At 52.1% G+C, this 26,109-nt stretch overlaps 1 protein-coding gene across 6 annotated transcripts in view; it reads left to right on the top strand.

The window, feature by feature from the left end:
* MAPRE1 (microtubule associated protein RP/EB family member 1) overlaps positions 1–26,109 on the top strand; it is a 101,161-nt gene that overhangs the window by 38,411 nt on the left and 36,641 nt on the right. For all 6 annotated transcript variants that reach the window (XM_086948361.1, XM_086948358.1, XM_086948363.1 and 3 more), the window contains one exon: positions 120–238. In XM_086948361.1, the coding sequence (XP_086804487.1) occupies positions 120–238 (119 nt within the window). The remainder of the gene's footprint in view (positions 1–119; positions 239–26,109) is intronic.

Raw genomic sequence — 26,109 nt, 5'->3', positions numbered from 1 at the left:
CAATACTTTCGGTGAACAAAATTTAGAGTACGAAAAGTAACAGCACCTGGGTGTATGAGCTGGCACTATGCTCCTTCTGAGCACTCTACGTTTTTAAAGTTACACTTTTTCTTTTTCAGCTCCACAGAGAACAGCAGTTCCTCCCCAAAGAAACCCTATAGTTGGAAAATCTGGGCCTGCATTAAATAAAAAGGCTGTAGGCAATGGAGACGATGACTCAGCAGAACTTATACAGCAGGTTTGTCTTCACTTTTGGTAATTGTCTATTATATTCAAATTGGTATATTTTGATGAGCAGATGTAGTAATTAAAACCTAAACTTACAGTACTGTTTGATATGAAGGAAAAACTATACTCCCCGTATCAAAATTGATTAGCAAAGTGTCTAGTTTGGTTGTGGAATTTTCTTCTGATTAAAATGTCAGAAAATTGTCGCAAAAAATGTGTTAACTACTTCTTGACGAACTCGTGGTCTAATGGCACTCCGCCAGAGCGAAATGAACGGGTTTCTTGCCTTTGCAGGTCTTGATTATGCTTTTCTGATGGATACATCTGCATGTGGATTCCTCACCTTATGAGTATCCCCTGTGCCAGCATTCCGCAGAAACTTTTTCCCAGCTCCCCACGCGGACTAGGGCGTCACAATGCAATGGCTTCGCATGCGGCTCTGCTCGACATCACTGGAGCCATAAGAGGGCCATGTCAGCGTGATGACGTCCATTCCCTTTTTTCTGCGTTATCGGCGCTAACTGTTTTTTTTGGGACTCTCCATACTTTCTCCTAGATACTTTGTATTTTGGCTTATTTCCTTCTGTGGTTTTGCTAGGTCTGTTCCGAGGAAGTCTTTTCAAGCCCTGGAAGAGTGCTGGGGTCATTTGTCGATCACTGCCCCCCATGAGGACTGTCTGTGGTGTTTATCATCAGAACATGATGTCAAGGGCTGCCCTTGCTGTCAAAATGAATTTGAGAAATTGGAACAATACTACAAAGAAAGTCTTCTCTTAAGCCAGTATGGCTTTGAAGTCCACCAACGCGACTTGTTTTTTGGGTAGATACAGTCATGCCCTTATTGGCCCTGCTAAACAACGTCTTCCAAAATAGTCTGAGGAAGATCAGGGATATTTCAGTGAGGCACTGGTGCAGACACAAGCTGCAGCTCGCCAAGTCATCCATTCTGGCCTGGACACTGCCGATGTGGTTGCCAGGGTGGTGGGCTCATCCATGGCTAGGAGAAGGCCTGCGTGGCTACGGTCTTCTGGGTTTTCTCCTGATATACAGGCTGCCCATATCGATCTACCTTTTGACTGGTCTCAGCTTTTTAGAGACAAAGCTGATTCTGCTCTGCAAAGGTTCAAAGACAGTAAGGCCACCGCAAAATCCTTGGGTTTACAGACTGAGTCAAAGTGTTATGGTATAGAAGATACCGTGGCTTTGGAAAGTCTTCCTTTCGTGGTTTCCGACAGCAACAAAACCCCTTGTACAAGTCCTATGGGGTGAAGGCAGTAGTCTCCTTCGTGGAGCAGGTTGTCAGCCTTCTTCCTCCTCCTCCACCTCCCAATCCCTCCTGGTAATGCAGGAAAGCAGCCCTAGATCCGCCATCCTTGATCATGCAGGTCCTGTGGGGGGCCGGCTCACCCATTTTCTACAGGATTGGAAATAGGTCACGTCGGACCTTTTGCTTTTAGATCTGGTAGAAAATGGGTACGCCCTTCCCTTCAGGGAATTCCCTCCACCATACCCCCTTGCCAAGGGTTTTGCACAGAGGATCATTTACTTCAGAAGGAGGTTCTTGTCCTATTACAAAAAGGTGCAATAGAGATGGCCCCGGAGCAGGAAAAGAGTCCGGGATGCTACTTCCGGTATTTCCTGATTCACAAGAAGGATGGCAGGTTACGACCCATACTGGATCTCAGAATTTTGATTTGTTTCTCAAGCAGGAGAGGTTCAAGATGCTCACCCTAGCGTGGGTTCTTCAGGCGCTGCAACAAGAGGACTGGATGGTGTCCATTAACTTGCAGGATGTGTATTTTCACATCCCAATCCTGAAGTCGCACAGAAAGTATCTCCGGTTTACGGTTGGTTCGCAACATTACCAGTTTGAGGTTCTTCCGTTTGATCTTACTACTGCACCTCGAGTTTTCACCAAGGTGATGGCTGCCCACCTCAGGAGGTCGAGGATCCCGGTTTTCCCCTACCAGGAAGACTGGCTACTGAAGGCAGTTGCCAGAGATGGTGCGTCATCTGCAGGTAGCAACTCTGCTGTTCAAATAGTTTTTTTTAATATATGTGCCCAAATCGCACTTGGTGCCCTCTCAGCGCAACCTGTTCATAGGGGCAGTACTGGATACCACTGTGTGACAAGCTTTTCCTCCTCTGCAAAGGATTCTCTACAATCGGGAAATAATCCCTTTGTTTCACAATGGAGCGGTTGTTCAGTTCTGAAGGTCCTTCGCCTGCTCTGTTCGCTGCCTGCATTCTGTTGATCAACCATGCACGCTGGCACAAGGTGCTCCAGTGGTTTCTCTGCAGGCAGTGGTATCAGCACAATGTAGATCTTTGGGTCAGTCTGGATCTCCAGAGAAGCTGCAGTGGGTCTATCTTGGTGAAGCGTGTAGGGCAATCTGTCTCAAGTAAATCGCTTCAATCTTCCTCCATCGGCGGCCACAGTGATGGATGCCTCTTCCCTAGGGTGGGGTGCTCATCTGGAGGATCTGGAGATCAAGGGTCTTTGGTCTCCAGAGGAAAGATTGCTTCATATCAATCTTCTGGAATTCTGAGCAATACGTTTGGCGTTAAAGGCCTTTCTCCCTTCCCTTTGTGGTCAGTCGGTTCAAGTCCTAATGGACAACACTGCTGCGATGTGGTATGTCGACAAGCAAGGAGGAGTAGGGTCGTACCATCTCTGCAGAGAGGCTTTGTGGCTTTGGTCCTGGGCTCAGGACAATTTGTTTTGCTTGATGGCAAAATATCTGGCCGGGGTGCTGAACGTGCTTGCGGACAGTCTCAGTCGGCAGTTCTCTGCAGACCACGAGTGGAGGTTTCAGCCGGAGGCTAAATGATCTGTGACTAGTGGATTTTAAGAACTGAACAAATCTATCATTTAAAGAATAAGTTTTGCAACTAAAAGACTTTAGACATTATTCTTCTACCACTCTTTATGGACATTTCATAATTCAATGAATGTGTGCTAATTCCAATTCTTTAGTGTTCCTGTATGGGTTTTACCCAATAGGCAGTGGAGAGGGGTGCAATTCCTGGTCTTTTAGCACCATCACCATATACCTAGCCACTATTAGTAATGGGTGCAGGTTCTTTGCCTTAACCCTCTTTTGTGCTCTGGTCCCTCATCCGCAGGTAGTTTGACTCATCCTTCGGATGTGGGGGAGACTTCTCGGGTGGACCTGTTGCCACTCACGAACGCGCACTGCCTGTCATTCTGCAGTGTCCGATGCAGGGGGCATTGGGGGACGTGTTTTAGTTGAGTTGGAGCTCGCAACTCTGTTACGCGTTTCCTTTCATACCTTTTGATTCCTTGGGTTCTGAGGAAGATTTGTTAAGACTGGGCCCAAGTTATTTTGATCGCCCCAGATTGGCCAAGAAGGGTGTGGTATACAGACCTTCTTCACCTCTCGTCATCCTCTCCGGTAGACCTCATCTCGCAGTCGGAGGGGCAGGCTCTACTCCCTCCCCCACCCCCCCCACCTCCAGAGCCTCTACCATCATGCCTGGAGATTGAAGGGGGCAACCTGAATTCTTTCTCTCCCCCCGCCTGACGTGGGGGGATGTAATTTTATCGGCCAGGCGACATTCAACCAAAGCCCCAAGCCTATTTACTCCTATAGGTGGTCAAGATTTGTTAAATGGTGTGGAGAGGTCTATTGATCCCTTAAAGGCTCATCTTTCAGATGTTTTTTGTTTTTCGATGCATTTGGCCCAGCAGGGTTGTGCTGTGGCTACTGTTAATGGTTATTTGTCGGCTCTTTCTGATAGATACATCTGCCGTGTGGATTCCTCACCTTGTGAATATCCCCTTGCGTCTGCAACATTTGGAATTTTTTTTGTAGCTTCGCGCCGACGTGGACTTGGACGTCATAGAGGCACGGCATCGCACGCTACTCCGCTGACGTCACCGACTACAATAGGCCCACGCCGGCGTGATGACATCAGTTCCCTTTTTTCCGCATCGTCGACGCTAACGGTTTTGGAATACTCTGTAGCTTCTAGTAACTCTGTTGCTGTATTTCTCCGTTTCTCCGTTTCTCTGTTCTCTTCCTCTTTGTACTTTTAATATGTCGACAAAGAAGATGGGTTTTAAGCCCTGCAGAGAATGTGGAAAGATGATGTCCGTTAAACCCTCGCCAGGACTGTATTTGGTGTTTGAGCTCCGACCACGACGTGGATGGGTGTTCGTCGTGTCCAAAGATGAATCCAAAGGCCCTGCGAGAAAGGGAGTCTAAGCTTCTTGTGGCTAAACTGAAGGCCGATATGGTTAGGAAATATTCGAAATCCCACTCTAAGTCGAGATCGAGGTCTCGGGAGGCATCTGCTTCGAGGTCTTCGTCGGATCATGCTTCGAGGTCAGGTAAGAAGCATAAGAAGAGGAGACATGAGTCTCGTCGTCATTCGGGTGATAAGTCTGACTCGAGGTCGATGTAGGAAGGTACCTCCTGACTATGGTTGCCCCCAACTTTTTGCCCTGTGTTTTAGCTGGTTTTGGACATAGTCGACCTGGGATCCTGCCAATCAGGACCCCAGGCCTACTGCTCTCTCTTTAAAATGGATTCCATGTACCCTAGGTACATTTCCAATTGGGACTGGGCCACCTTATCAGACCCTGTAACTCAGGGCATAGGTGTACCCAGGGCTGCCAGGGGCTGCAGCATGTATTATGCCACCCCATGGCTGGCCTCCTAAATTTGACACAACTGGCTGCATGACAGCTGGGGCAAAGTCGTGTAATCACCCTTTGCTGTAGGTGTAGTATACCTATACCTAACCCTAAAATGGACACACAGATTCCTATCAGTCACTCCTATGGCAGGCCTTGACAATCCTGAAGGCAGAGTGCTTGGAATCGTGTGAGATGGTGCTCTGGCATGAGCTGAGCCGGTCTGCAGCTTGCGGAACCAAGTCCTAATAGCTGTTCCATGATATCGCATACCATATACTCTTAAGTGCATTATAATCCTCGCGGTTAAATGCTAACTTTGGTATTGCTTTATCAAAACATGTCGAGTAAGGTGTCATACGAATTGGAATACTAACCCCTCGCCAATTCTGGCGACGGAGTTAGCATTCCACCCTTCTAGAGGGACACGACATGTATGTAACTGTGAACCCCGGTTAAAGTTAACCGAAGCCTCAGCTCCACAAAATGGATGCTGCCACCACAGACACGAGTCTGACCCCCTGCAGCTGGGAGTCCTTCCAGCGAGGGGAGCCTGGACAAAGTGTTTCCTGTCAGGGGCGGTGCTAGCACTGTCCCAGACATGGTTTTGTGTATCCTGGGTAGGCAGGGCTTTACAGGAAGGTGACTGCTGAGTGGCACCCCGGTGCTCACTACGCATAGGCCGGTCAGAACCAGTTCCAGGGGCACACCAGTCCCTGGCCTGGGGAAAGTCCGGCATGGCAGAGGGGTGTAACCACCCCCCTCCTAGTCCCACCCATAGGCAGGACCTAGTCACCGGGTCAGCCCCCTTTTTTAGTATAAAGATGGGAGCGGGCCCCCTGTTCAAATTAGATCATCTTTGGAATCAAGACACGACTTTCTGCGAAAGGACTTCAAGATTTCTTCATCAAGATTCTCCCTTGTGGCTAAGGAGTAGTCACCCTGCATCCGCAGGCACCATCCTAAAGAACACTGCAGTCTGCTGCAAGTCCTTCATCACGAATCCGACGACCCAGCTCGACGAGACCCGGCTTCCCTGGCACCTCTGACCTCTACTCACCTCTACAGCAAAGCTGAGAACCGTGAGTGCGACGAGACCTCGAGGGACCGACGATCGCCAAGACTGCACGACATCTTTACTGCAAGCCCACCGTGTCCTCCACGGGTGAGTGCTTTGGGGTCCGAGAAGCCCCGACCCTGCGCAGCTCCAGCACCCAAGGTCAGCCTCCCTGCATCTCCACGATCTGTGTGGGGCCCTTCTGCTGTTTGCTGTGCACCGCGTTGTTTGGCTACTAGCCGGCTGGCTTGTGGCCTTCTGAACGACGCCCGACGACATCACTGCTGCTGGTCTGGTTGCTCCAGACTGGCCCTTGCTTCCTTCTTGAAGAGAGGCACCCCGGACCCTCCTGGTCCACTCCAGACGCCATTTTAGGTCCACCGCGTGGGCTTGAATTTGCTAAGGCTTTGTTGCCCAATCCTGGGTCCAGCGACGCCGACAGCTTCTATCTACGTGGGACAGCTCGATCCTCCTTCCTGGTCGCCGACAACGCCTCCTGGTCCGTGAGATCTCCGAGCCCAGCGTCACCCACACGCCTTGTCGAGGTGGCTACCATCCGGTGCCCACTGACTACTGGCTAGTAGTCTCGAACTTGGTCCCCTCTGCTTTCAGGTGTCATCTCCATCGATCCAGGCTTGGATCCACCGAACTTTCTTCACTGGTCGCCTGCCAGCAACTTCTTTCTTCCAGGCTCCTGGTCCGTCAACTAGGATTCCCGACGTCCTTTGAGTCCTATGCAGCTGCAGCCCCTGGGCTAGGTAACTTCGGCATTTCGGTGCCCCAGCATAGCCTCAGTATCCAAGGGTCAGAATCTACTTTCGTTTTCTCCCTACCAGGTCGGGTTCGCCCGAGAACACTAACTTTGCAAATTCTAGCTACCATAGACTTTGTCCCGCATCTTGCGTGAGAGTGCACACACTGCACCCGAGTCCCCTGGGTCTCCTAGAAGTTATCTAACGATTCTATAGTCCAGTCCTAGCGATTCCAAAGGCTATTAGTACTGTACTTACCTGCTAGTAATTTCGCATTCCACTTTTCAAGTATCAGGTTTTCCGTGCTCCTCGGGCATTTGTATATACTGTGCTAACTTAAGTATTTTTGTAAGTTTTGGTTTGTGCTTAGTACCCTGTCCTCATAAAGAGTACAGGGCTGTTGTGATTCTTAATAAATAACTGTTTATTTTCATAACACTTGTGTGGTGTCCTTTCACTTGGTGTTCAAGGGGTATATGTGGTATAACAGCTGGCTTAACACGCCCTCTCGAGTCTTTAGCCTTAGACTGCTCGTATCCACGCTACTAGGATAGCTGGTCTATAAGGTTGACTTACAACCAATCCTCAATAAGGGTTGCTGGACTGATGCATAGTGTTCACTAGAATAGTGAGCACTGCATATCAGGCCACCTTCTCACATTAGTGAGCAGCGGTTGGGATTTGAGCTTGCTGTTTTACCACACGTATCCTAAGAATATCTTGTTGAAAGATCACATAAGTACTGTTAGTACATATAACTAAGCTTAGAATACTCTGAGTTCTACTGAACCAGCTGTTGTAGCTCCTCAAGGCTTAGCACACCTTGGCTGCAACTCTTAGCAAGGGATCAGTAGGTAAACACATAGTGTAGGTAGGTGCATCACTTACACCACACTAGAATCAGCATGTCAGACAAAGGAGGAAACTCTGAGTATCCCCTTGTGTCAGTGGACCCTCCACAGGTCCTTACTTCAAAATATGCTGCTCTTCGCTTCCATGAGATGAGACAAGTGTGTACTCTCAGGAAACTAAAACAGGGGTCTAACCCCACCACTTCCTTTCTGATTGGTCTCTTAGAGGCTTATGATGCCAGTAGGGCTGGTAACCCAGACCCTTCTAATCCAGAAGGAAGTTTGCCCTCCTTACAGGGACCCTTTGATAGCCAGGACCATCCCCTCCAGGAAGCAGATGATGCTGAGGATGAGGATGAAGACCAGTTGTCAGGGGATGAGGCAGATAAGGGACAGGTAGAAGTCATTAGACTAACCAGGTACAACTTAAGCAGACATGAGCTTGGTACTGGGGGACTCCTGGGCCCACTCTCAGGTCAGCATAACATTGGGAATGGACGAGTTAGGTCTCTATCCAGAGGCTCTAACAGATCCCTTCGAACCAATGGCTCTCAACTCTTCTCACAGAGGAATGTCTTCCCCTAAGAGGAGAGTGTATGAAGCTGAAGAAAGGGCAGTCAAACTGAGGATTGAAAGGGAAGAACTTGCCCTGGCCAAAGAGAGACTTGCCCTTGCTAGAGAGCAAGAATTGTGGGCTACAGCCCACTGGTGGCAGCAATAAACCTAGCAATAGGGAAAGGAGTTTTGATACAAAGCACCTGAATAAGATTGTGCCCCCCTTTAAAGAAGGGGATGACATCCACAAATGGATTACTGCTTTGGAGAGAGCCTGCACTGTGCAGGGTGTTCCCCAAAGTCAGTGGGCAGCTATCTTGTGGCTCTCCTTTGATGGTAAAGGTAGAGATAAGCTCCTCACCACAAGGGTGGAGGATGCTAACAATTACCAAATCTTGAAGAATACACTGGTTGATGGGTTTTGTTTAACCACTGAACAATACAGGATGCTGTTCAGAGACACCCAGAAAACTCAGTCTCAAGATTGGACTGACTTTGTTGATTGTGCCACTAAGGCTTTTGAAGGCTGGCTACTGGGTAGTAAGGTTACTGATTTTAAAGGAATGTATAATCTAATTATGAGGGAGCAAATCTTAAATAACTGTCAGAACCAGTTATTACATCAGCACCTGGTAGACTGAGTTGACCTCTCCACAGGAATTGGGTAAGAGGGCAGACAAATGGGTCAGAACCAGGGTTAGGCCTAAAAACCAGGGTGGTGACCAGAAAAAGGAATCAACCAAGCCTCAAGAGAAGGGTGGGGATAAATCCACAGAGAAGACTTCCCAAGGGCCCCAAAACTCCAACAAGGGTGTGGTGGGTCCCAGAACACTCCTTCAGAACAGAAGAAACCCTATTGCCATACCTGTAAACAGGTGGGTCATTACAAAAGTGATGCCAGTTGCCCTAAAAATGGTAATAAGGGAAATATACCCCCAGGTAATACTCCTAAACCTCCTGTTACCACTAGTGGTAATCCCCCAGGTGGTGGGAGTGCCCCCAAGAATGTGGTGGGCATTACTCTGGGCCAACAGGAGGACTATGGCCTAGCCAGGTTCCCTGACCACACTCTTGTCTGTGAGACTGGCATGGGGTTTGCCAACTTCACTACTGGACCCCACATTTTTGGAAAGTATAGACAAGAAGTTTTAGTGAATGGTCAGAAAGTTGAGGCATTCAGAGACACAGGGGCCAGCCTCACCATGGTGAGTGACCATCTGGTCCCCTCTGCTCAACTGACCCCTGGTTTTACTTATTAGGTGACAGACATTCATGGAGTGAAGAGAAGGCATCCCATGGCAGTAGTCAAGCTCAGCTGGGGTAATGTCACAGGGCCCATGAGAGTGGCAGTGACAGATAACCTACCTGTAGATTGCTTACTGGGGAATGACCTGGAACTCTCAGCATGGGCTGAGGTGGAACAAGAAACTCACTCCAGAATGATAGGCCTATCCAGACAGGTTAGTGGGGCAGTATCTGAAAGACACGTTGGTGATAGATTCCTTACCTTAGAATATCCCCAGGCGTCAGACTGGATCCGGAAATTTTTGCGTAGCAATACCCCTGCGCGCTGGTAGGCGTCTGCGGCTCCGCGTCCGTCGTCGGCGTCGTGAGCGCCGGGATGACGTCATCGGAGTATATAGACGGCGCCCATGCGCGCTGACGTCAGTTCTTCTTTTTTCCGCGCCAGCTAGCGCAGATCCGGAAGAAGCTCTACCCCCAGTCACTTTTTGACTGAAAACTTTTTTGATCTTTTTGATCCTCTACTTAGTCGATTCTCGACTATCGGTGCCAGGGATGCCCGGGTTCAAGCCTTGCTCGAAGTGCGGCCGACTCATGTCGGTCACGGACCCCCATCGCCGGTGCCTGAAGTGCTTAGGCCTCGACCACGACGATCGAACCTGTGACGACTGCCGGGCCCTGACGTCGAAGGCTAGGCGGGAGCGGTCCCGCAAGCGTCTCGAGCTGAGGCAGTCGGCCCCGCGCCGCTCCAGGTCCCGGTCCCGGTCCCACGGGAGGTCGAGGGACAGGTCGCGAGGTCGGAGTCATCGACGTTCCGGGAGTGGTCACCGATCGTCTGGTTCCAAGTCCTCAGGTAAGAGGCATGAGAGGTCGGAGCGACACCATCGGTCCTCCGACCCGCCCCGTCGCTCGCACGATGCGACCGGGGATTCGGGCGACACCGCCCACGCGGCTCCGCGGGAGTCGCAAGCGTCGCCGCCTGCCCCACACCTTCGGGTCCCTGGGCACGGCGCGTCGCAGGAGGAGGTCGAGAGGTACCTCATGGCCATGAGGGCCCTCCCTCCTCAGTCGGTTCCCGTGGCGCCTTCGGGCCGATCGGCTCCGTCTGGAGGTCCTTCCGGGTCGGGTGCTTCGGCCCCGGCGCCGCTGGCGACTTCGGTCCCGGCGCCGCGCGACCTCGCTGGATCCGGCTCCGGATCCTCGCCGGTCGACCCTGCGACCTCACCGGCGACGTCCCTCCAGGTGTCGTCCCCGGCAGCCGTAGTGGTTGCCGACCCCAATGCTTCCTACGGTCCGCCTCAGGCGTCGGAGGGGCGCCGCTGGGCGCCGATGCCGTCGGAGAATTCTATCTCCACGAGGAGGCCCTGGCTGTTAATCCTGGTCTCCAGGAGCTGGGTGACGAGGAGCAGTGGGAGGGGTCCGAGGACCCTCTGGCACGTGATTGCCAGTCTCATCAGGACTGGACATATGAGCTTGGGGAGGCCAGTGGTATTGACACATCGCCAGACACTGGATTTACGTCGCCCCCGACTGTGGCTTCGGAGGCGGGTTCTGCTTACAGTGTAGTGTTGACGAAGGCAGCTAAGGCCCTAAACCTTGAGCTCCCCGTCGCGGCCGTGAGGACTAATCTCCTCACTGAGGTACTCAAACAGCAGTCCGGCTCCGCGGAGCCCCTTCTGCCGTTCAATGAGGCCTTGTGTGACGTTCTGCTGGGCACTTGGTCCAAGCCCGCCACAGGTCCCCCTGTGGATAGGAACGTGGCCAGACGCTACCGCCCGGCACCGGGCGACCCTTGCTTTTTGTCCACCCACCCCACCCCCGAGAGCCTGGTCATCCAGGCCTCCAACTCCCAGTCCGCATTCCCGTCGGCCCCGCCCGACAGGGAATCCAAGAGATTTGAGCAGTTCGGGAAGAAGGTCTTCTCGTCTGTGAGCCTAGGGCTCCGGTCAGTGAACACCAACTGTCTCTTGGGCCGCTACACCCACACTCTGTGGGACACGGTTGCGGAGGTGCTGCCACAATGCTCTGAGGAGGTCAGGGCTAAACTCAGCCAAACCCTTGCGGACGGCCGAGATGCGGCACGCTTTTCCATCCGGTGTGGGCTGGATACCACGGACTCACTGGGCAGGGCGATGGCGACGACGGTGGCGGTTCGACGCCACGCCTGGTTGAGGTCCGCCAATTTCTCCGCCAATTTCTCGGCCGATGTCCAGGCCACTCTCCTGGACATGCCGTTTGATGGCCGTCGCCTCTTCGGCGACAAGGCAGACCATGCGCTGGAACGTTTTAAGGACTCCAGGGCCACGGCCAAGTCCTTGGGCCTTGCGGCCCCACGCCAGCAATCGGGGGCCTTTCGCTCCTTTCGTGGCCACGGAAGGGGCGCCCCACCACGGACCGTCAGCCACGCGCCGCAGAATGTTCAGCAACGCGGTGGCGGCCGTGGGAACCGCCGTGGCGGTGGTCGGGGCCAGCGGCGAGGCCAGTCCACACCTCCCTCAGCAGCCCCCGCCTCAAAACCTTCCTAGTCCGAGTTTTCAGGCCCATGTGACGCCTGTGGGAGGCAGGGTTCGCCATCACCTCTCCCACTGGCATACAGTCACTTCGGACAGGTGGGTGCTGCAAATTGTCCGAAGGGGTTTCTCCCTCCCCTTCGAGTCTTCCCCTCCATCCATGCCACCTCAAGGCCACCGTGTGTCGGGGGATCACTTGCGACTTCTGCAAGAGGAAGTTTCGGCCCTCTTGGCCAAGAGGGCCATCGAGCGCGTTCCTGGGCCAGAAGTAGGACGTGGCTGTTACTCCCACTACTTTCTGGTACCCAAGAAGGGCAAAGGGGGCCTACGCCCTATCTTGGATCTGCGGAACGTCAACGGCTTCCTCCGTACGGAGAAGTTCAAGATGCTCACTTTGGCTCAGGTCCTGGCTGCCCTGGACCCAGGAGACTGGATGGTAGCGTTGGACTTGCAGGACGCCTATTTCCACATCCCCGTCCTGCCGGCCCACCGGCGTTACCTGCGGTTCACGGTAGGCCACGAGCACTTTCAGTTTACCGTGCTCCCCTTCGGCCTTACCAGCGCCCCACGGGTGTTCACGAAGGTGATGGCGGTGGTCGCAGCCCATCTGCGCAGGCAAGGGGTGTCAGTCTTCCCCTACCTCGACGACTGGTTGTTGAAGGCGGGCTCGCCCCAGACAGTCGTCAGCCACCTCCAGACTACGGCCGATCTCCTGCACTTGCTGGGGTTCTCCATCAATGTGCCGAAGTCACACCTGTGTCCCTCTCAGAAGCTCCTTTTCATCGGAGCGGTTCTCGACTCGGCGCACTTTCGGGTTTACCCACCCGAGCAGCGGGTTCGGGATATTCAGGCTCTGATTCCTATCTTCGGGCCGTTATCCCGGGTCTCGGTCAGGTTGACGCTGCGGCTTCTGGGATTGATGGCCTCCTGCATCCTTCTGGTGCGTCACGCCAGGTGGCGGATGCGGGCTCTGCAGTGGGACCTGAAGTTTCAGTGGGCCCAGCATCAGGGCAACCTGTCCGATCATGTCCTGATCTCGGAGGGCACTGCGAAACAACTGCAGTGGTGGCTCACGGACCGCGACTGGGTCAGTGGCAGACCCCTCTCTCTACCCCAGCCGGAGCACGTAGTTGTGACGGACGCGTCCCTCCAGGGCTGGGGAGGCCACATGGGAGAGGCGGAGATCAGAGGCCTCTGGTCTCCGGCGGAGTCCCGGCTCCACATCAACCTTCTGGAGCTGCGGGCGATTCGTCTTGCACTGAAGGCATTCCTCCCCTCTGTCAGGGGGAGCGTGGTGCAAGTGTTCACCGACAACACCACCGCCATGTGGTACTGCAACAAACAGGGCGGTGTGGGGTCGTGGACCCTTTGCCAGGAGGCTCTGCGCCTCTGGCAGTGGCTGGAACATCAGGGCGTGACTCTGGTGGTTCAACACCTGGCAGGTTCTCTGAATGCCAGGGCGGACGAACTCAGCCGCCGGTGCATGATGGATCACGAATGGCGTCTGAACTCGGACGTGGCGCAAGGTCTCTTTCGACAGTGGGGAGAGCCTTGGTTAGATCTATTCGCCACAGAAGAGAACGCGCAATGTCAGCAGTTCTGCGCGTTGGAGTTTCCAAGGCGGCACTCGCTCGGAGACGCTTTTCGTCGCGAGTGGAGCTGCGGCCTGTTGTACGCCTTTCCGCCTATACCACTTCTGCCCAGAGTGCTGAAGAAGATCAAGCGCGACCGGGCCCAAGTTATCCTTGTGGCTCCGGACTGGGCTCGAAGATACTGGTATCCCGAGCTACTCAGCATGTCAGTCGATCCCCCGATTCGTCTGCCTCTTCGGGAGGACCTTCTGTCGCAGCAGCAGGGGACGGTCCTGCACCCGAACCTGTCCAGTCTCCACCTACAAGCTTGGAGATTGAGCGGCGGCAGTTGAGGCCATTTGACTTGCCTCCCGAAGTCTGTGACATCATTCTGGCAGCCAGGCGTCCCTCCACTAAGTCGGTATACGCCTGCCGGTGGAATAGATTTGTGGCATGGTGCGCAGCAAAGGCTGTGGATCCCCTCTCTGCACCCCTTTCGGAAGTGCTGCTCTTTCTTCTTTCCCTTGCCCAGCAGGGCTCTGCTCTGGGCACTCTTAAAGGGTACCTCTCTGCTCTTTCAGCCTTCTTGAGGCTACCAGATCAGCCTTCTTTGTTCAAGTCCCCTATAGTGAGTAGATTTCTGAAGGGCATCACACACATGTTCCCTCCTGTTCCCTTCGTGATGCCCCAGTGGGACTTGAACCTTGTTCTCACCTATCTGATGTGTGCTCCCTTTGAGCCACTTCATAACTGTCCTCTTCGTCTCCTTACGCTGAAGACGGCCTTCCTGGTTGCCATCACCTCTGCCAGGAGGGTGAGTGAGCTCCAGGCTCTTTCTTCTTCTCCGCCTTTCCTGTCTGTTCATCCTGATAAGGTGGTGTTGCGTACACGACCTTCCTTTCTGCCCAAGGTTGTCACGGCCTTCCACATCGGGCAGTCCATCACCTTGCCCACCTTCTTTCCGCCTCCGCATCCCTCGAAAGAGGAAGAGAGGCTCCACCGTCTGGATCCAAAACGTGCGCTCTCCTACTACCTGGACCGCACTCGCCAATTCCGGGTGGATGACCAACTCTTCGTTGGTTACGTGGGCGCGAAGAAGGGAAAGGCTGTACACAAGAGGACCATCTCCAGGTGGATCATCTTGTGCATCCAAGCATGCTACTCCATGGCGAGGAAGGAGCCCCCGGCTGGATTGCGGGCTCACTCCACTCGGGCCACGGCAACGACAACTGCCCTGGGCCGCGGTGTCCCCCTGCAGGACATCTGTCAGGCAGCCACGTGGGCCTCGCTGCACACGTTCGCAAGACACTACTGCCTGGACAGTCAAGTCCGGAGGGATGGCTTCTTTGGCCGTTCCGTCCTCCAGGACTTTCTGGTGTGATATTGGTTCGCAGACCCACCACCGGGGTTGGTATTGCTGGGGTATCTATTCTAAGGTAAGGAATCTATCACTAACGTGTCTCTTTCAGATGCACAAGTTACTACTTGTGTAACGATATATCTGTAAGAGACATTAGTTAGTGATAGATTCCTTACCGACCCACCCATCCTCCCCGTTCTGCGAACCGATATTTAGGGTTAAGGTCATCCCCTTTCAGGGCCCTAGTTTCAATGGCACCAGTGTTAGTTCTATCATGGCTCTGCGTATCTGGCGCGGAAAAGCTGTGTTATCAGAACTGACGTCAGCGCGCATGGGCGCCGTCTATATACTCCGATGACGTCATCCCGGCGCTCACGACGCCGACGACGGACGCGGAGCCGCAGACGACGCCTACCAGCGCGCAGGGGTATTGCTACGCAAAAATTTCCGGATCCAGTCTGACGCCTGGGGATATTCTAAGGTAAGGAATCTATCACTAACTAATGTCTCTTACAGATATATCGTTACACAAGTAGTAACTTGTGCAATAGCTACAGCCCCAGTCCAAGCACCATTCCTCCCTGAAAAGGTTGGAAGGGCAGTGGTAGCCACTGCCCAGGCTCAGACAGACTTTCCAGTACAGGATAGGAGGGCTGTGACAGTCACAGCCCAAACACAGACTGAGTGCCCTCCTGAAAAGGTTGGCAAGGTTGAAATGGTCTCAGCCTCTACTCAAACAGATAGTGAGGTTGTTAAGCCTGAAACAATGGATCACTCCACTCAAACAGAGAGCAATGAGGAGGAAGAGGAGTCTTCCCCCTCCCAGACACTAGGTAAGAGCCAGCCTCCTCAGGGAACTGACTCTACCTCTGGGGCAGCTCCTTCAACAGGGGTAGTCAGGCCTAGCCTGGCAGAGCCCCTGATGGCAGTGGACCCTTCCCAGGTGGGACCCAGTCTGGAGCAGGTAACCTGCACCTCTCTACCCTGCCTTAGTCAGCCCAGGGCTGAAGAGATCAGGGAGGCCAGTGGTGGACCCCAAAGGGCCCCCTGTCCAAAAGAACCCCTTAATCAACAGATTAGGATCACTGAAGCTGGTAAACCTAGCCAAGTGAAAATAAGTCGGACTCCTGAGGGATCCCCCTTAAAAGTAGTTAGAGACCTCCCACAGCTGGACACTGTTGGGCACAGCCAAACATGGGGCCTAAAAACCCCAGACCTGACCTGTCCCTCCAGTAAGCCAAACAGAGGGACTCAGCCTCCAGCTTTAGGTAGCCAGAGGCTGACCCTGAGAGCTCAGTGCATCTCAGCTAAAGAAAGAAAGGCACACATGATGAATGGCGATTGGAGGAAGTTGAGCCCAAAGGTAGAGGAGCCTCACTTCAGTACTCCATCCCAGCATCAGCCTTCTTCTTTCCCAAGACACACCAAAGGCAGAGATTCCCTATGGTGGAGACCCTCAGATACCCTTAGGGTGAGGGGTTGCCTAGTGGACCATGACACAGGGGGAAACCAAGCCAGAGCTGGTCCTTCCTTATATGGCCACTTAGGTAATAGAGGCTTACCTGGACAAGGATAGCCTTATCTCCTTTCGTTTGGGGGGGGGGGGGGGGTAGGAAGGTACCTCCTGACTATGGTTGCCCCCAACTTTTTGTCCTGTGTTTTAGCTGGTTTTGGACAGTCGACCTGGGATCCTGCCAATCAGGACCCCAGGCCTACTGCTCTCTCTTTAAAATGGATTCCATGTACCCTAGGTACATTTCCAATTGGGACTGGGCCACCTTATCAGACCCTGTAACTCAGGGCATAGGTGTACCCAGGGCTGCCAGGGGCTGCAGCATGTATTATGCCACCCCTGGCTGGCCTCCTAAATTTGACACAACTGGCTGCATGACAGCTGGGGCAAAGTCGTGTAATCACCCTTTGCTGTAGGTGTAGTATACCTATACCTAACCCTAAAATGGACACACAGATTCCTATCAGTCACTCCTATGGCAGGCCTTGACAATCCTGAAGGCAGAGTGCTTGGAATCGTGTGAGATGGTGCTCTGGCATGAGCTGAGCCTGTGTGCAGCTTGCGGAACCAAGTCCTAATAGCTGTTCCATGATATCGCATACCATATACTCTTAAGTGCATTATAATCCTCGCGGTTAAATGCTAACTTTGGTATTGCTTTATCAAAACATGTCGAGTAAGGTGTCATACGAATTGGAATACTAACCCCTCGCCAATTCTGGCGACGGGGTTAGCATTCCAGCCTTCTAGAGGGACACGACATGTATGTAACTGTGAACCCCGGTTAAAGTTAACCGAAGCCTCAGCTCCACAAAATGGATGCTGCCACCACAGACACGAGTCTGACCCCCTGCAGCTGGGAGTCCTTCCAGCGAGGGGAGCCTGGACAAAGGGTTTCCTGTCGGGGGCGGTGCTAGCACCGTCCCAGACATGGTTTTGTGTATCCTGGGTAGGCAGGGCTTTACAGGAAGGTGACTGCTGAGTGGCACCCCGGTGCTCACTACGCATAGGCCGGTCAGAACCAGTTCCAGGGGCACACCAGCCCCTGGCCTGGGGAAAGTCCGGCATGGCAGAGGGGTGTAACCACCCCCCTCCTAGTCCCACCCATAGGCAGGACCTAGTCACCGGGTCAGCCCCCTTTTTTAGTATAAAGATGGGAGCGGGCCCCCTGTTCAAATTAGATCATCTTTGGAATCGTCACCCTGCATCCGCAGGCACCATCCTTAAGAACACTGCGGTCTGCTGCAAGTCCTTCATCACGAATCCGACGACCCAGCTCGACGAGACCCGGCTTCCCTGGCACCTCTGACCTCTACTCACCTCTACAGCAAAGCTGAGAACCGTGAGTGCGACGAGACCTCGGGGGACCGACTATCGCCAAGACTGCACGACATCTTTACTGCAAGCCCACCGTGTCCTCCACGGGTGAGTGCTTTGGGGTCCGAGAAGCCCCGACCCTGCGCAGCTCCAGCACCCAAGGTCAGCCTCCCTGCATCTCCACGATCTGCGTGGGGCCCTTCTGCTGTTTGCTGTGCACCGCGTTGTTTGGCTACTAGCCGGCTGGCTTGTGGCCTTCTGAACGACGCCCGACGACATCACTGCTGCTGGTCTGGTTGCTCCAGACTGGCCCTTGCTTCCTTCTTGAAGAGAGGCACCCCGGACCCTCCTGGTCCACTCCAGACGCCATTTTAGGTCCACCGCGTGGGCTTGAATTTGCCAAGGCTTTGTTGCCCAATCCTGGGTCCAGCGACGCCGACAGCTTCTATCTACGTGGGACAGCTCGATCCTCCTTCCTGGTCGCCGACAACGCCTCCTGGTCCGTGAGATCTCCGAGCCCAGCGTCACCCACACGCCTTGTCGAGGTGGCTACCATCCGGTGCCCTCCTGGTGCCCACTGACTACTGGCTAGTAGTCTCGAACTTGGTCCCCTCTGCTTTCAGGTGTCATCTCCATCGATCCAGGCTTGGATCCACCGAACTTTCTTCACTGGTCGCCTGCCAGCAACTTCTTTCTTCCAGGCTCCTGGTCCGTCAACTAGGATTCCCGACGTCCTTTGAGTCCTATGCAGCTGCAGCCCCTGGGCTAGGTAACTTTGGCATTTCGGTGCCCCAGCATAGCCTCAGTATCCAAGGGTCAGAATCTACTTTCGTTTTCTCCCTACCAGGTCGGGTTCGCCCGAGAACACTAACTTTGCAAATTCTAGCTACCATAGACTTTGTCCCGCATCTCGCGTGAGAGTGCACACACTGCACCCGAGTCCCCTGGGTCTCCTAGAAGTAATCTAACGATTCTATAGTCAAGTCCTAGCGATTCCAAAGGCTATTAGTACTGTACTTACCTGCTAGTAATTTCGCATTCCACTTTTCAAGTATCTGGTTTTCCGTGCCCCTCGGGCATTTGTATATACTGTGCTAACTTAAGTATTTTTGTAAGAGTTTTGGTTTGTGCTTAGTACCCCGTCCTCATAAAGAGTACAGGGCTGTTGTGATTCTTAATAAATAACTGTTTATTTTCATAACACTTGTGTGGTGTCCTTTCACTTGGTGTTCAAGGGGTATATGTGGTATAACAGCTGGCTTAACACGCCCTCTCGAGTCTTTAGCCTTAGACTGCTCGTATCCACGCTACTAGGATAGCTGGTCTATAAGGTTGACTTACAACCAATCATCAATAAGGGTTGCTGGACTGATACATAGTGTTCACTAGAATAGTGAGCACTGCATATCAGGCCACCTTCTCACAGTCGAGATCACCCAAGAAGATTAAATCGGAAGTAATTCCTCCAAAAGATTTCGGATCAAGAAGGCGAGGCCTTGCCTTCGGACTCGCAAGTTCATTCTCAGACTCCGGTTCCCGATCAGACTCCGGCACCGTCTCCAGCTCAAGAGGTCGGTTAAGTTCCTGTAGAGGATGAGGAATCTACTCCTGTTGAAACAGATTCGAATCTACCTCGGTCAACCTGAGCATCCACCTTTTCCAGCTCCAGGTCCGGATCCTTCAGCGTTTCTCAACGCTATGTATGATGTTTTCTCGAGGTCTTGGTGCCCCTCTGGAGACCCTTCGGGTCCCATGGGTCCAATGGCATTTCATTTGGGGGTGCCTCATTCATATGCCTTGGCACCTCTCATTCAGTTTTTGCCGGCTCCGACCCTCCTGTGGCAGTACCAGGCTCCACCGAGATCGATGCCGCCTCGACCGAAGTCGACGACTCCAGCACAGGCGTCGCCCGCTCCAAGCAAATCTCTGGAACATCCTTCTAAGCCTTCGGATTCGATTCCAACATCTGCTCCGGCGCCGGCTGAGTCGACAGTGGATCCGGCTGCACTCCGTGTTAAGCAGAGATCTAGGAGAGGCTCAACGTCTTCTGGAAGAGCAGAGGTATTGTGAGTCTCATTCTGACTTGGAAGAAGGTGAGCTGGATGAAAATTATTTTGAGGATCTAGCAGAGGCTAGTGGTCTTGAATTTTCCCCAGAGTGGGTTTTACCATCCGGTTCTGATGTAACGTCTAAAGATGTTCAGCCATATCATGTGGTGATGAGAAAAGCAGCGGGACTTTTAGGTTTAAAATTGCCTACTGTTGCATTTAAATCGAATATGCTTATTGAGGTTCTTCATTCTCAGAGCTCAGCTGTGGAACCATTGCTCCCTTTAAATGATGCTTTGACTGAACCCATTATGGAGGTGTGGAAGAAGCCTCTTTCTGCTCCTGCTGTCTCTAGGTGTGGCTAGGAGGTAGAGTGGCTCCTGAGGACCCTGCCTTTTTGTCTCACCCTTCTCCTGAAAGTTTGGTGATTCACGGCATGTTCTAAGAAGTCAGTTGGTACTTTTCCACAGCTTCCTGGTGACAAGGAAGCTAAAAAGCAGGATCAAGTGGCTAAGAGAACTTTCTCTTCCGCGAGTATGGCGTTAAAATCAACAAATGCCACTTGCCTTATGGGAAGATATGTCCACGCTCTTATGGACTCTGTACGTACATTGATCCCGAAGGTTCCAGAAGACTGCAGAGGTGACTTTGAGGAAGTTTTATCTGACACTCGCGGCAGCTCGTCAGGTTATCCAGAGCGGCCTTGATACTGCAGATTCTGTGGCAAGGATCATGGGCACTGCTGTTGCCAGAAGGCGTTCAGCTTGGTTAAAATCCTCAGATTTTTTTGCTGATGTACAGTCTGCTTTGTTAGATCTGCCTTTTGATGGTGAAGGACTCTTTGGCAAGAAGGCAGATTTGGCCTTGGAGAGATTTAAGGATAGCAGGGCGACTGCTAGATCTCTTGGTCTTCAAGTTAGAGGTTCTACGACCAGGAAATTCAGAGGCTTTGGTCGCTCTTCTTTTCGTACATTTAGACCAGGTCAGCAGCAGCAGCAAAATACCTTGTATAGGTCGTACAGGGGAAGGCAAAGGGCACGTCCTCGGGGGTGTCAAGCCTCTTCTTCCTCCTCCTCAACCCCCCCCCAGCCACAGAAAAGCAGCCCTAGATCCACCATTCAGGATCATGTGGGTCCGGTGGGGGGGGGGGGGGGTCGGCTTACCCACTTTCTACCCAATTGAGAACCCAAAGATCTGATGTAACCGATTCCCAATCTCGTAGAAAATGGGTATGCCCTTCCCTTTCGGGTATTCCCTCCCAATTACCCTCCTTGCCAGGGATATTGCTCAGAGGAACATCTGTTACTTCTACAGGAGGAAGTCCAAACTCTGTTGAGAGGGTGCGATAGAGGTGGTCCCAGAGAAGGAAAAGGGTCAGGGATGCTACTCCTGGTATTTTCTGATCCCCAAGAAGGATTGCAGGCTTCGTCCAATCCTGGATCCCAGGAACTTGAAATTTTATCTGAAACAAGAGAAATTCAAGATGCTCACCCTTGCTCAGGTTCTTCAGGCCCTGCTGGAAGAAGACTGGATGGTGTCGCTCGACTTGCAGGATGCGTACTTTCACATCCCCATCCTTAAGTCGCACAGGAAGTATCTCCGTTTTACGGTGGGATCGCAGCACTATCAGTTTGCGGTCCTTCCGTTTGGGCTTACTACTGCGCCTCGAGTCTTCACCAAGGTGATGGCAGTGGTGGCGGCACATCTCAGAAGGTCAGGGATTCCTGTAGTCCCTTATTTGGATGAATGGCTGATCAAGGCAGAGTCGCCAGAGAGAGTGCTCCATCATTTGCAGGAGACAACCCAGTTGTTGTACAGGTTGGGTTTTTCAATAAATGTACCCAAATCTCACCTGGTGCCCTCCCAGCGCAACCTGTTCATAGGTGCAGTACTGGACACAACTGTATGTCGTGCATTCCCTCCTCCACAAAGGATTCGCGACATACAGGAAATGATTCCTTTATTTTTCAATGGAGCGGTCGTTCCAGTCCTGAAGGTCCTTCACCTGCTCGGTCTGATGGCTTCTTGCATTCTGTTGGTCAACCATGCACGCTGGCACATGAGGGCGCTCCAGTGGTGCCTCCGCAGGCAGTGGTATCAGCACAACGGAGATCTCGGAGTCAGTGAGGATCTCCAGAGAAGCTGCGGCGGATTTGTCTTGGTGGGGCGTGGAAGGCAACCTGTCTCGGGGGAAGCCTTTTCAGTTGCTTCCTCCAGTGGCCACAGTGATAACGGATGCATCCACTCTAGGGTGGGGTGCTCATCTGGGGGATCTGGAGGTCAAGGGTCTTTGGTCTCCAGAGGAAAGGTTGTTTTACATCAACCTGCTAGAATTGCGGGCGATACGTTTGGCGCTCAAGGCCTTCCTCCTTTCTCTTTGCGGTCAGTCGGTTCAAGTCCTGACAGACAATACTACCGCGATGTGGTACATCAACAAGCAGGGAGGTGTGGTGTCGCAGTGTCTCTGCAGAGAGGCTCCGTGTCTCTGGTCCTGGGTTCAGGACAATCAGATTTGTCTGATGGCAAATCTGGCCGGGGTTCTGAACGTTCGTACAGACAGTCTGTCGGCAGTTCTCAGCCGAACACGAGTGGAGGCTTCACCCGGAGGTTGTTCACGACCTCTTTCGGATGTGGGGGACTCCTCGAGTGGACCTTTTTGCAACTCGCGAGAATGCTCACTGCCTGTCTTTCTGCAGTCCCCAGTATCCGATGCAAGGAGCCTTGGGGGACACGTTTCAGTTGGTTTGGGGAGATCAACTCCTTTACGCGTTTCCCCCCCATACCCTTGATTCCTCAGGTTCTGAGGAAGATTCGCCAAGACGGGGCCAGAGTCATATTGGTCTCCCCGGACTGGCCAAGAAGGGTGTGGTATACGGATCTTCTCCACCTCTCCTCTCACCTGCCGCTCCGTCTCCCGCTCAGGTCAGACCTCCTCTCTCAGATGGAGGGGCAGGTTCTACACCCCCACCTCCAGACATTACACCTTCATGCCTGGAGATTGAACGGGGCAACCTGAATTCCTTTTCTCTCCCGCCTGACTTGGTGGATGTCATTTGTCAGCCCGGCGTGACTCCACCAAGTCCATTTATTCATATAGATGGTCAAAATGTGTTACTTGGTGTGGGGTGAGATCTATTGACCCATTGAGAGCCCATTTGTCTGATGTTCTTCAGTTTGCCCTCTCTCTGGCGCAGCAAGGACTTGCTGCTGCCACAGTTAAGGGCTATCTTTCTGCACGGTCAGCTTTTCTCTGTTTGCCTGACCAGCCTCTTTTTAAATCTCCTGTAGTTTTGAGGTTTTTGAAAGGCCTCACAAATAAGTTCCATACTACTCCTTTTATTGTGCCTCAGTGGGACTTAAGTCTTGTCTTGACCTTTTTAATGGGAGCTCCCTTTGAGCCCCTTCACAAATGTCCTATAAGGCTCTTGACTCTAAAGACAGTCTTCCTCGTTGCTATAACCTCAGCAAGGAGGGTAAGTGAGCTTCAAGCTCTTAGTTCCAAGCCCCCTTTCTTGACCATTCATGCTGATCGAATGGTTTTAGAACCAGGGCTGCTTTTCTCCCAAAGGTGGTGACTCCTTTCCACCTTAGTCAATCCATTACCCTCCCTACCTTTTATCCTCCCCCTCACCCTTCAAAGGAGGAGGAGAGATTACACCGTCTGGACCCCAAGAGGGCGGTGTCCTTTTACCTGGACAGGACTACAGACTGTCGTCTGGATGACCACCTCTTCATTGGGTTTGCTGGCTGCAGAAAAGGAAGAGCGGTCCATAAAAGAACTTTGTCAAGATGGATCGTCCTCTGTATAAAGATCTGCTACTCTTTGGCCTGTAAGGATCCTCCAGAGGGTATAAGGGCTCATTCTACAAGAGCTAAATCTTCGACCTCTGCCTTGTCTAGAGGTGTTCATGTAGTGGATATTTTTAGGGCGGCAACTTGGTCTTCCCTCCACACTTTCGCAAAGCATTACTGCTTGGACACCGAGGTGAGGAGGGACGGCCACTTTGCACGCTCTGTCCTTCAGGATTTCCTGGTTTAGAAGAGTGAACTCCCTCCTCCGGGAGTGGGGACTGCTGTGGGACTCTATTCACAAGGTGAGGAATCCACACGGCAGATGTATCTATCAGAAGAACAAGTTACTTACCTTCGGTAACACTTTTTCTTGTAGATACAATATCTGCCTGTGGATTCCTCACTGACCCACCAGCTTCCCCGTTGTCCACTCTTCTATGCCAATGTTTCTTTGTAATGTATTTATTTTATTCTCAAGAGGTTGTTTATTTCAATTTTTTTTATTGCATTTGCTTCACACTGTGTTTATCTTGGTATTTGTGTTACGAACACTGTGTGTATATCTACTGTCATTGGTCCGTCCGTGTGCCTCAGGCACGGAAAAAAGGGCGGAACTGATGTCCCCGGTAGCTTGTCTCCTTTCTGGTGAAGAATTGGCTTGGTAGTTTAGTCTGCCCTGTTCCCATGATGCACTGGGCCAGGGACAGACTGATTTGCATATAGCCAGGTTCTAAGCTGGGATGGTGCAGTGAGATAAATAACGGTGATGGATCAAGCCCTGATCTTTGGACTGGGTAAGAGTGGTCTGCTTAGTTCAGACACTCTGTTCATCACCACCCCCTTTTCTGAATCACGCCAGCGTGGACCTATTGTAGGCGTCGGTGACGTCAGTGGAGTCGCGTGTGATGCTATGCCTCTATGACGTCCAAGTGCACTCGAAGCTACAAAAGAATTTCTGAATGTTGCTGACGCAAGGGGATATTCACAAGGTGAGGAATCCTCAGGCAGATATTGTATCTACCAGAAAAAGCGTTACCGAAGGTAAGTAACTTGTTCATCTGCATTTCTTTGTTTGTCTGATCAGCCGTCTTTTTAAATCTCAGATTGTTTTAAGGTTTATTTAAGGGCCTCACTAATGTTTCTGCCCACTCCTTTCATTATCCCCCAGTGGGATTTAAATCTAGTTTTAAATTTCTTAATGGGTTCCCCATTTGAACCTTTGAAAACAGTCTTCCTTGTGGCTATCGGCTAGGAGGGTGAGCGAGCTTCAGGCTTTGAGTTCTAAGCCTCAGTTTGAGTATTCATGCTGAAAGGATGGTTCTCGTGTCCAGGGCTGCTTTTCTGCCTAAGGTGGTAACTTACTTCCATCTAGAGCAGCCCATTACCCTCCCTACTTTCAATCCTCTCCCTCAACCTTCCAAAGAGGAGGAGAGGCTTCGCTGCTTGGGTCCTAAGAGGGCGGTCCATTTATCTGGATAGAACTAAGGACTTGCGACTGGACCATCAGCTCTTTGTGGGCTATGTTGGACGCATGAAGGGCAAGGCGGTGCACACATGCACTCTATCCAGGTGGATCATTTTGTGCATCAAGATCTGCTATGTTCTGGCTGGTAAGGAGCCTCCTAAAGGCATTAGAGCTCATTCCACCGGGCTCAATCATCTACTTCTGCCTTGTCCAGAGGTGTTCCTGTGTTGGACATCTGCAAGGCTGTAACTTGGGCCTCCCTCCACACTTTCCAGAAGCTTTACTGCTTAGATTCCGAGGTGAGGAGCGACGGCCATTTTGCGCTCTGTTTTGCAAGACTTTTTGGTATAGAAGGGTGGACACCCTCTTCCGGGGGTTGGACTGCTGTGGGATTGTACTCGCAAGGTGAGGAATCCACAGGCAGATGTATCCATCAGAAGAACAAGTTACTAAAAAAGTTGGTAACGCTTTTTCTGGTGGATACAGTATCTGCATGTGGATTCCTCACTGATCCACCCGCCTCACCGTTGTCCACGCTTTTATACCTTTAAAGAGGTAATGGTTAATACGGTTGTTTCATATTGTCATTTTGTCTTGCCTATGTTTGCCTTTGTGTAGGCTTCTAGGAAATGCTTGCTTTCGCTTTCCTATTTCACTTAACACTGTGTATTTGTGTGAGTACTGTGTGCGCTATGTATCCATTCTCTATGGTCGGTCCGCCCGTTCGCCTCGGAGGCACGAAAACAAAATGGGTGGAACTGATGTCCTCACGCCGATGTGGTCCTCTTATGGTTCCAGGGCCGTTATGCGGAGCCGCAGCATTGACTACCTTGTCGGCGTGGAGAACTAGGAAAAAGTTTCTGCGGAATGCTGGCGCAGGGGATATTCATAAGGTGAGGAATCCACAGGCCGATATTGTGTCCACCAGATAAAGCGTTACTGAAGGTGAGTAACTTGTTCTTTACCATATTTTACAGGATACAAGTGCATTTTTATAGTCTGGCTTGACTGTGCAGCCGTCACTGGATAACTGTGAGGATGACCAGGAGGGGCTTTGACTAATTCCCACATGTTGGGGACCAAGAGTACATATTTTGATTGGCAGAAGTTGTGTGCCCTCTACCAAACTGAGCTTTAACATTTTTTTTAATATATATTTACCTAGCTGTCTTAGCTTGAAGTTTCAGG

The sequence above is a fragment of the Lissotriton vulgaris genome, unplaced genomic scaffold (genome assembly GCF_964263255.1).
Source record: "Lissotriton vulgaris unplaced genomic scaffold, aLisVul1.2 SCAFFOLD_956, whole genome shotgun sequence".
Lineage (NCBI taxonomy): Eukaryota > Metazoa > Chordata > Amphibia > Caudata > Salamandridae > Lissotriton > Lissotriton vulgaris.
This window is presented reverse-complemented; position numbering and strand designations above follow the sequence as displayed.